Source organism: Elephantulus edwardii, unplaced genomic scaffold (genome assembly GCF_000299155.1).
Source record: "Elephantulus edwardii isolate Elephantulus edwardi_28Jun2011 unplaced genomic scaffold, EleEdw1.0 scaffold00148, whole genome shotgun sequence".
Classification (NCBI taxonomy): Eukaryota; Metazoa; Chordata; class Mammalia; order Macroscelidea; family Macroscelididae; genus Elephantulus; species Elephantulus edwardii.
The window spans coordinates 3,874,607-3,889,898 of record NW_006399898.1 but is presented as its reverse complement, the minus strand read 5'-3'; the positions used below and the strand labels follow the sequence as shown (position 1 = coordinate 3,889,898).

The window sequence follows — 15,292 nt, the reverse complement described above, 5'->3', positions numbered from 1 at the left end:
TGAGCCTCAGTCCATACTGAAGGCTGCAGTCCTTGACCCTTTGCAGCAAGTGCATGAGGTCCTCCTCAGTTTCAGCAAGCAGGGTTGTGTCATGTCATAGCTTAAAGAAACGTCACGAGCAATGGATTGATCAATTAGATTACATTGTGGAAGTTGGTTATGCTACATCACATTATATTACATCTTAGGACAACCATGAAACCACTGTTTGGCCAAACCATTGGGAACCATGGTGTTGCCTAGTTGACACATCACATGAACCATCATGGTTTGTCCATGGGTCATGTTAACCTTGAAGAGCGGAGTGTGATCTGGAGGTAGGAAATTGTGTTCTCTGCCGACTTCCCTCTGCATCTCCAGAGAGATCTTGTTAACGAAGTGGCTTTCTTTTCCTCTCAGGCTGCCAAAGAAGACTGGTCTCAGACCCTCTGGGTCAACCTGAACGTTCAGTTCCTCCAGGAAGGGATCGATAACTTTCTCAAGACCCTTCGGAAGTTCCCCAGGCACATCCGCAGCCTGTCGGTGGGCTTCCACTTGGAAGCCAAGATGAAGGCATTCAAAGACTCAATTCCGCTTCTTCAGGACCTGAAACACGAAGCGCTGAGAGACAGGTAGGCTGGGTCCTTCGGAAACTGACCGGAGGGTGTCAGAGTGAGGTTGTTGTTGTTGTTATGTGCTGTCGAGTCGTTTGCGACTCATAGCGACCCTATGTACAACAGCCCTAAACCCTGCTCTATCCTATGCCAATCTCATTGCCTCTGACACACCCATCCCGATTACCCCAGTCACTGAATCAATCCACCTCATAGAGGGTCTTCCCCTCCCGCGCTGTCCCTCCACTCTGCCCAGCATGATGTCCCTCTCTAAAGACCTGTCTCTCCTTGCAACATGTCCAAAGTATGTCAGGCAAAGCCCCAGAATCCTTGCCTCCAAGGAGCAACCTGGTTTAACCCTCTCTAGGATGAATCTGTTTGTTTTCTTGGCAGTCCATGGTACATTCAATACTCTTCTCCAGCACCACAGCTCAAAGGCGTCAATTCTCCTTCTATCCTCCCTAGTAGTTTAAAGATGTCCTCAGTTCGTGATCTTGGTTTAGATCTGATAGGGAAAGACAAGATTTTTACAGCACTGTAGGGCTTGAAATAGCTATTTTGGTATTATTGTTTTTATGAAAGGATTTTATCCTAAAAGAATAGAAAAAGATAACTGTCAGGTTTAAAGTGGCATTTACAGTTGTTTCACTTGAAGGTTTGTGGTTTTTGGTTTGTTTGTTTTTTTAATGCAATGTCTTGAATAACTAGGTTTTAAAGTGTTAAATAAAAGGCATGACTACAGAGGAAGAAAAAAATGGGAATGATTGTATGAGACACAGTGTGAATGAAAGATAGTGTGAAACACAATGTATACAGACTTTGTCAGTAAACCAATGTTGTGGTTGTTGTTGTTTGCTGTCGAGTTGTTCTGAAGCCTGCCCTGTCCTGAGCCCGTCTCACTGACTCTGACACACCCACCCCCATTGCCCCAGTCACTGTGTCAATCCATCTCTTCTGGGGTCTTCCTCTCCTGCACTATCCCTCCACCCTTCCAAGAAGATAAAAAAAATATTTTTTATTTAAAAAAGAGAAACATGATTAAGGGTGGAATGATAATCCTTTCATGGCCTAGTGCTGTCCCCCCTGAATTTGGCCTGAAAAGAATTAACTTTGTTAACACCATCCACTTGTGGTGTCCACTACAGCAGCGCTCAAAAACCAAGGCACCTGCTGTCCCGGAAGTCCATGAGAAATGAGATTCCTGTTCGGGGCTCTCCTGTGGTTTCCGGGCAATCACTGCATCCGCCCTAGACCCTTACACGCAGTGACGTGACTGTCACTGTGCTTGCAGGCACTGGAAAGAGCTGATGGAGAAAACGGGCGTCTTCTTTGAGATGACGGAGACCTTCACCTTGGAAAACATGTTTGCAATGGAGCTGGACAAGCACACGGACGTCCTCAATGAGATCGTCACGGCCGCCATCAAGGAGATTGCCATCGAGAAGGTGAGAGGGCAGCCGAGGGTGCTTGGCCTCAAGGAAGACTCTGCCCGGAGCCTCTGTGTCAGGGCAGGAAAGATTTCCGTCCACATTTGGTGTTTCAAGCTCATATTGTTCATCTTTCTAATGAGTGTTCCTTGCCTGCAATGACCAAGCTTCATCTTTCATACTTTAGACATACATGTGGCTAGCTGAGGCTATTTCTTGGAAAGGGATGGAGGGTTGGAGAAGGAGAGGAAGACCTCCAACGAGATGGACTGACACTGTGACTTGAACTGTGGGCTCTGTGTCTCAGAGGTAATGCAGATACATGCACAGGCTAGGGCAGGTTTCAGGACGGCTGTTCATCGGGTCTCTATGAGTCGTACTCAACTTGATGGCACCTGACAACAACAACAAGAAGAATAGTTTCATTTTTGAGTTCTTTGTTGTGGAAACAATGGATGTTCGTGGCAGGGGGAAAAAAGAGAGAGAAAATAAATATATGCATCGTAATTCTACCAGCAGAAGAGAATGGTTGTTAACGTTTTGGTGTGTGCCCTTCCATTTTTAAAATTTTTTAAAAATTTATCTTATTTTTAAAAATTTTTTTGTTATTAATTTCAATGAAAATTTATAGAGACTTTGGATTTCCATCCATTCATTATCTTATTTTTTTGTGTGTGTATGATCAAATTGGATCTGACTGGTACCGAAAAAGATTGCCCCTCCTTCTCCAGCAGAGCATTGGTGGATTCAAACCTTGTACCTCTGGGATTGCAATGCAGCTTCTTGCCACTAGGCCACCAGAGCTCTCTTGTCCTTCCATTTTTAAGAATGGAGTGTAGTGGTTAAGTGCTTCTCTGCGAACCGGAAGGTGAGCAGTGTGAACCCAGTAGCAGCTTCAGTGAAATGAGCAGCCGCTGTCACTTTCATGCCCTGGGAATGTTGTGGAGACGTCTTCTGTCAGAAAGGATGCCTGTGACTAGACAAACAATGAGCTTGACTTTTTTTGAACCACAAACGCAGACTGAAGCAAAGCGACACAGAAATATCCACACACAGTGCTACATATATGCATGCGTGCACACAAACTCAGGAGGCGCTGGTGGTCTAGTGGCAAGAAGCTGTGCTGCAATCCCCAACAGCAGACAGTTCAAATCCAACAGCTGCTCTGTGAGAGAAGCCTGGGCAGTTTCCTCCCATGTGATTAGCTGCCTCTGAAAACCCACAGCAGGGTCAGCTGTGGGTCGGTTCTGACTCAGTGCTAAACAACAACAACAATAAGACAAACACGGCTCATTGCCCTCAAGTTGGAAGTGACTCATAACTGACCTCCACTGCGTTTTTTAGGCTATAAATCACCCAAGAGGAGACTGCCCATCTCTTTCCCAAAGAGCGCCCTGGTGGACTTGAACCTCTAGAGCCCTGGGACCTTTGTGTTAACTGTACACTTCTCTAAGTGCTGTGCCACAGAGCCCCCTAACGCACACACAGACACATGCACCACTTACATGCACACACTGTCACATGTGTAAATACATACATATGCATGCATGCAGCCTGTGCACACACATATACTACGAATCCATATTCCACCTGCATAGGCACGATGTATGTGGACATGCATACATCTTGAAACAGATGCATTTTGATAATAACAATAGGTGAATTTTTTTTATATTATCTTGCTATTTTATTTCTTCCCAGTAGGGAAAACACAGGGCCAGACCTGCCTCAGTAAGCAAATTTTAAAGGTAGTCTATGGGGTTGGACTGGCCTTCAGCAGCCGGGTGACCATGGCCATCTGCTTGACCTCTCTGAGCTTCCTCTCTGTAAAATTAAAAGGTTGATGATACCTACCTCATGAGGGTAATTTTTTTTAGGAGGTAATATCTGTAACCTGCTTACCTGGCCCCTAGCAAGTGCTTCATAAATAATAGTGGAATATATTTTTTTTGGAAGAGTCTGGTTTGAGGAGTTAACCAAAGCTGACCTGAGGGAGTTATTTTGAGGTGGGGTTCTGTGTCTTCAACTGATGCTCCTGAATCCATCTTTTTTCCTTCCTGGCCAGGCTGTGAAGGAAATCCTGGACACATGGGAGAACATGAAATTCTCCGTGGTCAAGTATTTCAAAGGCACCCAGGAGCGAGGCTACATTCTGGGGTCTGTGGATGACATTATCCAGACCCTCGATGATAACACTTTCAACCTGCAGAGCATCTCAGGAAGCAGATTTGTGGGGCCTTTCCTGCAGACTGTTCATAAATGGGAAAAGATACTTTCTCTGATTGGGGAAGTGATCGAGGCAAGTGATAAAGGGTCAGTGAGGGCCAATACCTGTTAATAGCGGAAAAGAATCTTTGTTTCAGAAGCATCGGCACTTAGAAACAAAGGATTCCCTTTTATACTTGCACTGTCTTCCTTTAGTTCAGAGAGGGGAGCCCATGATTTGAGGACTTGGTATGAATTTTATTTAAATGAATCTTTTTTAAAAAAATTTTTATTTTATTTTATTATTTCTCTCTCTGTGTGTGTACCATCAAATCAGATCTGACTGGTACAGGAGGAGATTGCCCCTCCTTCTCCAGCAGAGCATCTGGTGGATTCGAACTATGTACCTCTGGGATTGCAGTGCAGCTTCTTGCCGTTAGGCCACCAGAGCTCCCCAAATGAATCTATTTTTTATTTCCAAGATTCTTTTTTATAATTTTTTTCTCCCCCGAGATTCTTAATTGGCTTCTTTCCTCATGATCCTGTTCTTATTTCATACTGTCCTGCTTTTCTTTCAAAATTGCTTTTACCTATAAGATCTCTGATCAAAGTATTCAGTAATGATAGATGGGTACCATCTAGTTCTTTTGGTTTCCTGGCAAAGGAAGTGACTGATCAAAGAGGCCAGAAGCTTCTCCTCCTATTCCTATCTCTCCTCTGTTGCTCTCGGCACTGTGATTTGTTTTGTTGTTGGGGGTTTTATTTTTGGGTTTTTTTGGTCATCTTATATCTTTCTCTCCTGCACTTGTTTTACCTTGTCATGTATTTTTGCCTTTTCAGTAGCTTGACTTGTAGCGTTGGGTAACATCAGTCAGGGCCTTATTCTTAGATGGCCTGGAGATGTCTTCTTTGTGGAATATTATAATCCAGATCCCTGTGTACAACTCAAGCTCAGCTTGTTACTTCTGGGGCGGCGGTCTTTCTCTTCTGACCAGGCCACAGGCGAAGGATTCAGCCCTGGGCTCTCCTTAGCTTTGGGTCAGATGATTCCAGACCTGTTTTTGTTTTGTTGTTTTTTTGCCAGGACAGTGGTCAGGCCCTGGCCCCTGTCATAAATAGTTCTGACCCTGATCTCGGTTGAGTCACAGGGCTCTGACCTCTGCTCATGAGTAGGCTGGTGTGGTGTTAAATGTAGTGGTACATCTAAAAAAATGCTTAATTATGCTTTGCCCATCATTCCTATGGTTTTGGGATGCAGCATCCTTTGACCTTGAGATTCTTTTACTTCCCCTGTGTCTGGGTGGGCTTTTTGCTCTACACACCTGGAGGTATCTGGTTACCTGTTCTGACGTCAACATTTTACACTTACAGATCTGGATGCTGGTTCAGCGAAAATGGATGTACCTGGAGAGCATTTTTATCGGTGGAGATATAAGATCTCAGCTTCCAGACGAGGCCAAGAAATTTGACAACATCGATCGAGTATTTAAAAGGGCAAGTGAATGGCTTTTATTTCAGTCATGAAAGAAAGGTCGTTATTTCAGAGAGACTTCGTTTCCTATTTGTGTGTATTTTCTTTCTCCGTCATCGTCTACATTTTTACCTCCTCCACCGCCATCGTCATATATGGCCTCAGTCTATTTTGAGCAAAGATGTGACGCTCTCCTCCTATAAAGATTTACAGTCTTGGGAATCTTATTGAGAATCTTCTCAAGTCACTAGAAGTTGGAACTGTGGAATTGACAAGGGAGCAATGGGTTGGATTGGGGTTTTTAAAGTAGTTTTAATCTATTTTCTGAAAGCTTCACTTTAATCTTTAGCTGCAGATATTAAGACATTATAACTTTAAAAAATACTTTTATTGTGATTTGAGCTAAAGTTTATAAAACATATTGACGTTTCATTCAGTCATTTATATGCTTCCAAATGGCAAACTCGCACATGAAGAAATGCTCCAAATCACTGGCAACAAGAGAGATGCAAATCAAAACCACAATGAGGTACCGTCTCACTCCAGTAACAGTGGCAAAGTTTAACAGGGCAGCAAGTAATAAATGTTGGAGAGGATATGGCAAGAATGGAACTTATACATTGTTGGTGGGGCTGTGAAATGGTACAACCATTCTGGAAGGCAGTTTGGCGCTTCCTCAGAAAGCAAAGCTGAACTTAGAAATTCCATATGAGCCAGGTATTCCACTTCTTGAAATATACCCCAAGAATATGAGCACTGAGGCATAAACTGAGATTTGTACACCAATATTCATAGCAGCATTATTCACCATCGCAAGAACATGGAAACAGCCAAAATATCCAACCACAAATGAATAGATTGAGAAATTATGGTAGATTCACACAATGGAATGGAAATGGGAAACAGAGGGACGGAGTGAGTAGAGTGATGCTACATTGTGGGGCTTGGAACCAACATCAGGAAGTGAAAGGAGTGTGAGCTGTTGAACAGAAAACCAGTCTGCTCTGCCAGTTGTCACCCAAATTGCAGTCAAATGATGAAAGTAACCCTCTGAAATGAACAAGTTCTGCATGGTGTGTTAGCAGGTGCACAGGGCATCTGAGCCTTGGTGAGCTCAGCCGGCCTGCTCTGCCTACACACCGTGGTTTGGTTCCCCGGCCCTCGCTCACTCTGCCTGTGTTTCTCTGGGGTCCTTGGCAGATCATGGCGGAGACGCTGAAGGACCCGGTGATCAAGAAGTGCTGTGAGGCCCCGAACCGCCTGAGTGACCTGCAGAACATCAGCGCGGGCCTGGAGAAGTGCCAGAAGAGCCTCAATGACTACCTGGACTCCAAGCGCAATGCCTTCCCCCGCTTCTTCTTCATCTCCGACGACGAGCTGCTCAGCATCCTGGGAAGCAGCGACCCGCGCTGCGTGCAGGAGCACATGATCAAGGTGCGCACCACCCCGTGCCCTGCAGCCGCATCCCCGGCCGGCTGCACTGCCCACCTCAGCCCCCTGAGGCTCAGGGGCGAGGGAAAGAGAGCAAGAGAGGAAGAGAGAGAGCTGGAGGGAGAGGGAGAGTGAGAGTGTGAGAGCAAGAGCATGAGAGGGAGAGGGAGAGAGAGCAAAAGAGAGAGGGGGAGAGAGAGGGAGAGAGGAAAAGAGAGAGGGAGGGAGAGAGAGGGAGAGAGGAAAAGAAAGAGGGAGAGAGAGGGAGGGAGAGAGAGCAGGAAAGAGGGAGAGAGTGAGATCGGGAGAGAGGGAGAGAGAGGAAGAGGGAGAGGGAGAGAGGAGAGAGAGAGGGAGAGAGCGAGAGCGAGAGAGGGAGAGAGAAAAGAGAGAAGGAGAGAGAGGGAGAGAGGAAAGAGAGGGAGGGAGAGAGAGGGAGAGAGGAAAAGAGAGAGGGAGGGAGAGAGGGAGAGAGAGCAGGAAAGAAGGAGAGAGGGAGGGAGAGAGGGAGAGAGTGAGATCGGGAGAGAAGGAGAGAGAGGGAGAGGGAGAGAGGAGAGAGAGAGGGAGAGAAAGGGAGGGAAAGAGGGAAGGAGAGAGGGAAAGGGAGAGAGGGAGGGCGAGAGTGTGAGAGCAAAAGCATGAGAGAGGGAAAGAGAGAGAGCGAGAGAGAGCGAGAGAGAGAGAGAGAGAGAGAGAGAGAGAGAGAGAGAGAGAGTGAGACTGATGACCCACAGCTAAGAGAGAGAGAGAGACAGACAGACAGAGACAGAGAGGTTGGTGACCCACAGCTCAGCTGTCCCCAGCTGTCTTTTCCATCCCTCAGAACCAAGATTACTTTTAGAAATGAAAGCAGAGATGTGTTACCCAGAAGTCACACAAACGCCCAGTGCATTGCCACTGAGCTGGCATGTTAACCGCACAGGTGGAGATTTCCCGTCTTAAGTGGAGCAGCTAGTGGATTCCATCCACCTGCCTCTGTGGCGGCAGCACAGCTGCTTACCCTCTAGGCCACCAGAGCACGGTGAGATCAGGTGGTGATGTTAGGACCTGACTCCTAGCTGACCCTCCAGCAGGTTTTCAGAGGCGTAAATGGCACAGGAGAGGATCATCTATCCTCAGCAGCTGGTGGGTATGAACCGAGCCCCTTGGGCAGCCAGTGCAGTGCCTTACACCAAACCACCAGAGCTCGAGGTCATGTAGGGAAGTGGCTTTCCCAACACTGGTTTGCTGAGTGGCCATACGCAGGGGCTTGTCCTCTCTGGTCACCACTTTCCGTGCCTCATTTTATTGTGCTCCAGACTCTCAGGCTGGCTTTCTTTTTTTAAAACCTCGTGGAAGTGTTGTGGCAACCCAGCATTGCATCGCTTTTTCCCCTAAAAGCAAGTGCCCACTGCCTGTCTCGGCCCCGTTTCAGTTGGTCTCCTTTGTGCCGAGCCCGGGCACACTGTGTAATCGGCACACAGACGGCCTGCCCACTGCCGTCACTCCAGGGCTGACCCTTGGTGACTTTCCCCTGGGTCTCTGAGGTGATAGATCTTTGCAGGAAGGAACAGCCCATCTATCTCCTGCAGAACAGCTGGTGGGTTCAAACCACTGACCTCTCGCTCAGCAGCCCAGTGTGTCTCGCACTATGACCTCAGTGCTCCTTTTTATAAAAAAAATTTTTTTTAAATGTATTTTATTATTTTTGTGTGAGTGTACCATCAAATCAGATCTGACTGGTACAGGAGGAGATTGTCCCTCCTTCCCCGGCAGAGAATCTGGTGGATTCAAACCGTGCGCCTCTGGGATTGTAGTTGCAGCTCTTTGCCACTAGGCCACCAGAGCTCCCTGACCTCAGTGGTCCTTAACACACTATGGTACAGGGTTAACAAACCATGTGTGGGCACTGGGACACAAACTGTTTATATGAGTTGGAGGTGACTTGGTGGCTATAGGTTGTGTTTGGCTTTGAGGGTGTTTAATCCGAGACCGCAGGTGGCCTGTAACAGAGGTAGGAGATTCCAGAGGTTCCTGGTCATCCGTTTCTGAAGCAGCAGTCGTGGGAAGGCCCCTGGAGCATGCCTGTGCTGTGATGCATACGGGGTGACCAGGAGTCAGCGTCGCCTCAGTGGCAGGTGGCACTGTTGCTGGCAGGGAGCTTGGTCACCAGGATGTCTCACCTTTTCCAGTGAATGTGAAACACATGTGTGGCTACCATCCACAGCGGCATCTACACCAGGGTTCCGGATGGAGGGGAGCTGGCTTCTTCTTTTTATATTATTATTTTGTGTGCATGTACCATCAAATCAGATCTGACTGGTACAGGAGGAGATTGTCCCTCCTTCTCCAGCAGAGCATCTGGTGGATTTGAACGGCATACCTCTGGGATTGCAGTGCAGCTTCTTGCCACTAGGCCACCAGAGCTGGCCAGGAGCTGTCCTCTTTGTTAGCCTTACCATGGAGCTTTGCACGCTCCGAGAAGTGCTCAGGAAGTGTTGCACCAGCAAAGCACCTGGCAGGTGGACACCTCCCTTTTTGCTGCACGGCTGCTGTTAATTGCCGCTTCCGGGTTCCGGTGGGGCACCCAGGTGCTTGTGGATGCCTGGACTCCATCGGGAACATCAAGGTGGCTTCCCTTGTCTCATATGGGGAATTGCGCTACGCTTTTCTGGTGCTTCGAATCCCCCAGCAGCGCTGAGGGAGAAAGATGGTCAGTTATTTCCCGCGTGATTTACAGCCTCGGACACCCAGTGGAGGGGTCAGCTGTTAATTGGCTGAGACTGGACAGCAGAGACTTGAGCTAAGTTTCTTCTGTCTTGCAGATGTTTGACAACATTGCATCCCTGAGGTTCAACGACGGGGAGAGCAATGAGAAACTCGTGTCGGCCATGATCTCGGCGGAGGGCGAAGTCATGGAGTTCCGGAAGATCGTCCGGGCCGAGGGGCGCGTGGAGGACTGGATGACCGCGGTCCTGAACGAGATGAGGAGGACCAACCGGCTGATCACCAAAGAGGCCATCTTCAGATACTGTGAAGACAAAAGCCGGTGAGCCAGGGGCGAGGCCAGGGGTGAGGCCGGTGGTGTGGTGACAAGTCCCTTTATCATCTTCATTGTCACGGTGGATGAATCCTAACCGCAAGAGGAGGGAGTGTATTCTTAGAACAATCAACTGTAGAGACCCTGAAGGCAGTGTTTGCCTGAAACCGGAGTTCAGTGGACAGGAGCGAGCTCAGGAGGAGGAAAGGAGGCTGAACGGATATGCAACACCCAGGGAGGAAGTGGGAAGAGTGCTGCTGCAACCAAAGAGGGGCTTGCAACCAACGCCACAAAGCAAAATGTGTATTAGTTTTTTTAGTAGGAAGTTAATGTGATCTGTACACTTTCACCCAAACTACAGTAAAAAGGAGGAAAAAATAATTGAAGGTTTGGAGCTGGCTGACCCACATTTCAGACTGCAGGTTCCTTTTCTCCCAGTAGCTGAATTGTTATTATGTGCCGTCAAGTCGCTTGCATCTCATAGCGACCCTGTGTACAACAGCCCTAAACTCTGCTCTGCCCTGTGCCAATCGCACTGTCTCTGACACTCCCATCCCGATTATCCCAGTCACTGAATCAATCCACCTCATAGAGGGCCTTCCCCTCCTGCGCTGCCCCTCCACCCTCCCAAGCATGATGTCCTTCTCCAAGGACCGGCCTCTCCTTACAACATGTCCAAAGTAAGTTAGACGGAGCCTCAGAATCCTTGCCTCCAAGGAGCCACCTGGTTTAACCCTTTCCAGGATGAATCTGTTTGTTTTCTTGGCAGTCCATGGTACTCTCAATACTCTTCTCCAGCACCACAGCTCAAAGGTATCAATTCTTCTATCCTCTTTGGTCATTGTCCAACTCTCTGATGCATAACATGAGCATTTAGTGCTAGCTCTGGTGGCCTCGTGGCAAGAAGCTGCACTGCAATCCCAGGGGTGTGCAGTTCAAATCCACCAGATGCTCTGCTGGAGAGGGAGGGGCAATTACCTCCTGTGCCAGTCAGATCCAATTTGACAGCGCGCACACACACACACACACACACACACACACACACACAGGCACTTAGTGAGTGCAATATTTATTGAATGAGCACCTGACTGCTAACCAAAAGATCAGCAGTTCAAATCCACCAGCCACTTCGAGGGAGAAAGACGAGGCAGTCTGCTTCTGTGATGATTGTTGCTGTGTGCTGTTGAGTCAGAACCAACCCATAGCTGACCCTCTGGCTGGTTTTCAGAGGAGGTTAATTGCACAGGAGGAAATTGCCCCTCCTCCTGCAGAGCAGCTGGTAGATTTGAACAGTGAGCTTTCGGGATTGCAGCGCAGCTGTTTACCCTGAGGCCCCCAGAGCTCCCTCTGTGACATGACAGGGTTGGAAACCCTGTGGGGTGGTTCTGCAGTGTCCTCCAGGATCCGTGGCAGGGGGCTTGGGTTTCTGCTTAATGAGAGATACCTGGGCGTTTTCTTCTTGGACTAATGGCCAGTTTTGTAGCTCTGGTGAGAAGACTATTCAAGTCCTTTGGTTATTTTTAAGTTAAGTTGGTTGCCTCTTAATCGTCATTGAGTTATGGGAGTTCTTTACATATTATGGTTATGAAACTCTTCTCTGACCGATGGTTTCCAAATACCTACTCCTAGTCTTTAGGTTTCTTCACTTTCTTGATGTCTTTAATGCACAAAAGCTTATTAACTTTCTTATGAAGAAAGTTCAGTGTATTTATCTTGTCTCTTGTCAGAAACAAGGCTGTGAAGCTTTAGAAAGAAGTAAATTTTTTACCCGCTGGGCCTTTGTGAGTTGAGTGAATATTTACAAAGTAAAAGGGTTTTCTATTCATTTATTCATACATATTTTGTCCTTATGACATTAACTGCAGTGCTCATCATATAACGTCACACATCCCACTTCCTCCCTGTGAGTCTCATTTTCATTCATCCTTCTATCCTTCCCCTTCCTTCCGAGTTCTCTCCTTATACCGATGCTGCCTTTTTTGGTGTTAAGTGGTTGGTTGTGCTAAGGAGTGAGTGCTTCCCAGGAGTTATTATTCATCTTATAGGCCTATAGGCCTGCCTATTGTTTGGCCTCTGAACTCTGGTGGTTTAATGGTAAAGAATTGGGTTACCAACCCAAAGGCAGGCGGTTCAAGTCCCCTAGTGGCTCCACAGGAGAAAGCTATCCAGGCTCCTCCTGTGCGATTTACAGCCTCTGATGACCATCTGGAGGGTCAGCTCTGAGTCTGCTCTGAGTCCAGAGTGCAGAACGACAGAAGCTGAGCCACAGAGGGAAGTTTTTCTCCCGGTTTGAAGGGTGACTAAGGGCCATACCCTTGCGGAGGAAGGAAAGGTGACTTCTTCATCGCCCGTCCCTGGAGGATGGCTCTGATCCGAGCGCCTCTGCAGGGTTGACTGGATGCTGCTGTACCAGGGCATGGTGGTGCTGGCCGCCAGCCAGGTGTGGTGGACCTGGGAGGTGGAGGACGTCTTCAACCAGGTGAAGCTCGGGGAGAAGCAGGCCATGAAGAACTACGGCAAGAAAATGCACGAGCAGATCGACGAGCTGGTGACGCGCATCACGAGGCCCCTGAGCAAGAACGACCGGAAGAAATACAACACGGTGCTCATCATCGACGTGCACGCCCGCGACATCGTGGACGCCTTCATCAGGGGCAGGTGAGGCCCCGCGGGAGTCCCCCGTCGCCCTGTCCCCGGTCCTTCTCCCCAGCACGTCTCCCGGCTCCTCTCCTCCTTCCCGCCCCCAGCATTCTGGAAGCCCGAGAGTTCGAGTGGGAGAGCCAGCTACGCTTCTACTGGGACCGGGAGCCGGACATGCTGAACATTCGCCAGTGCTCGGGCACCTTTGGCTACGGCTACGAGTACATGGGCCTCAACGGGAGGCTGGTGATCACCCCGCTGACAGACCGCATCTACCTGACCCTCACGCAGGTGACAGCTGGCCCCGGGCTGCCGCGCTTTGTCGCAGCGTTTTGTCGCAGCGTGTCGATGGCGCATAGTGGGTGTGATGGCCTTGGCATCAGGTGCTGTCCAGGCAGAACCGACCCCTAGCTGACCCTGCTGTGGTTTCTCAGAGGCCGTAAGTCACACGGGAGGAGAAGGCTCAGCTTTCTCCTGCGGAACAGCTGGTGGATTTGAACAGTGCGCCCTTGAGTTGGCAGTGCAATTCCTTACCACCAGGCCACAAGAGCGCCCTGTTGTGATAGTAAGAGACTGCGGTGTGTTAGTCTGTACAGCCAGTTTAGAAAGTGACCCGTGGCCACCGCTTAGGACTGAGATGCTGCCGGTGGGGAGGCCCCGAAGGCCGGGTTCAATTCACTAGACGTATTGGTAGAACACGGAAAAGTCTTTATGCTTAGAGTTTATGACCGTGAAAAGATACAGATGAGAAGCCGTGATGAGGACAGATGTACAGGGCGAGGTTCAGGAGACCAGGAATGACTTCCAGCTGTCACCCCCGGGGGCAGGTGCTGGCTCCTCTCATTCCTCCTAGCAACATGTGTGGAGCATTGCCAGCCCCGGGGACATCCCCTGAGCCTGGTGTCCGGGGTTCCCACTGTGAGGTGGTCACATAGACCCAGCTGAACAACCCGCGTGCTGACCGTAACTTCTAGCCCCTGCCCAAAATCACGTGGTGAGACTGTGCAGTCTGCCCTGAGGTCTCAGGTAAACTAGGAACATCCCACGAGGTCAGCGGTCACCCCACAGGAGTGGAGCAGTACTGCCCAGCCCCGTTCTGGGCAAGAATAGCCCCTTACTGCACACCAGTACTTGCGTCCTGGCTCCACCTGTGGTACCATGGTGTCACTGTCCTCAGAGCGGTCACCTGACCAGCCCCGTGGCTATTATTGCTCAGTCTCTGGTCACTGGTTCCTGTGTGAAGGAGGTGAGTAGAAGTCAACAGAAAACCCCAGAAAAGGAGAGCCTTAGCTGGACACTGTCAGCAGGGGGCAGGGAACTGCTGTACTTATGTATGGATGTGTATTTCATATGTATATATCATCACGGCGTTGAACTTGGAAATGACGCCTGTTTCCTTAAGTGAATCAGACACCCTGTGTCATATTTGTCTTGTGACAGGCGCTGTCCATGTATCTGGGGGGTGCGCCGGCTGGCCCAGCGGGCACCGGTAAAACCGAGACCACCAAGGACCTCGCCAAGGCCCTGGGCCTGCTCTGCGTGGTGACCAACTGCGGCGAAGGCATGGATTACAAAGTAAGAGCTTGGCGTGGCTGCCCTCCCCTCCCCGATGCGCTTGAGCCCATTGCTACGGCCCCTGTATCAGTCCGTCTCGTGGGCGGCTCCCTGTCCTTCACTGACCCTCCTCATTTCCCGGCATGATGGCCTCTTCTCACCACATGCCCAGAGTACGTGAGATGAAGTCACACCAGCCTTGCCTCTAGGGAGCCCTCTGGTTGCACCTTCTCTAGGATGTGTGTGGATTTTGTCCGTCCGTGGAATAGTCAGGACTCTTGTCCAACATCAATATTGCAAGGTGTGCCAGTATCTCAAGAGAAGCCAGAAGTCTGGAGTTTTCCACCCAAATCCTAACTCCTAAGACCCTATTCATGGCCTCAGAAGTCTTTCCTGGAAGGTCTTAGTCAGGTATCTGGACAGCTGCGTTGCTGTGGGTCCGAGTACCCATCACTGGCATGGAGGTCAAGCACTTGCCCGGAGCCATGTCCCTCAAGATCTGGGACAGAACATCCTGTGACCCCTTTCCTGTCCTAGCCTGTGGAGACACCCTCAGGGACCCTGGCTGAAAGCTCTGTGCCCCCTCTCCTGCCATAGGGGAAGATCTTCTCAGGCCTGGCGCAGTTCAGTGACTCAGGAAGATCTCCTGAGGGTCCCGGGCTGAATGCCCTGTGCCCCCTCTCCCACCATAGACCCTGGGTTCAATCTCTGGGTCCCAGGCTGAGTGCCCTGTGCCCCGTCTCCCGCCGTAGGCCGTGGGGAAGATCTTCTCGGGCCTGGCGCAGTGTGGGGCGTGGGGCTGCTTCGACGAGTTCAACCGCATCGACGCCTCGGTGCTGTCGGTCATCTCGTCCCAGATCCAGACCATCCGCAACGCCCTGATCCACCAGCTGACCACCTTCCAGGTAATTGTGGGAGCCCGCCCCGTCAGGTCCCTGTCAGAGCCCTG

The 15,292-nt window shown here is 49.6% G+C and overlaps 1 protein-coding gene across 1 annotated transcript in view; it reads left to right on the top strand.

The window, feature by feature from the left end:
• The window catches only part of DNAH10 (dynein, axonemal, heavy chain 10), a 119,470-nt gene that overhangs the window by 31,852 nt on the left and 72,326 nt on the right, over window positions 1–15,292 (top strand). The window contains exons 21-30 of the mRNA XM_006894627.1: window positions 400–611; window positions 1,885–2,038; window positions 4,086–4,319; window positions 5,597–5,719; window positions 6,897–7,130; window positions 9,935–10,158; window positions 12,538–12,807; window positions 12,897–13,080; window positions 14,230–14,364; window positions 15,096–15,248. Of these exons, the coding sequence (XP_006894689.1) occupies window positions 400–611; window positions 1,885–2,038; window positions 4,086–4,319; window positions 5,597–5,719; window positions 6,897–7,130; window positions 9,935–10,158; window positions 12,538–12,807; window positions 12,897–13,080; window positions 14,230–14,364; window positions 15,096–15,248 (1,923 nt within the window). The remainder of the gene's footprint in view (window positions 1–399; window positions 612–1,884; window positions 2,039–4,085; window positions 4,320–5,596; window positions 5,720–6,896; window positions 7,131–9,934; window positions 10,159–12,537; window positions 12,808–12,896; window positions 13,081–14,229; window positions 14,365–15,095; window positions 15,249–15,292) is intronic.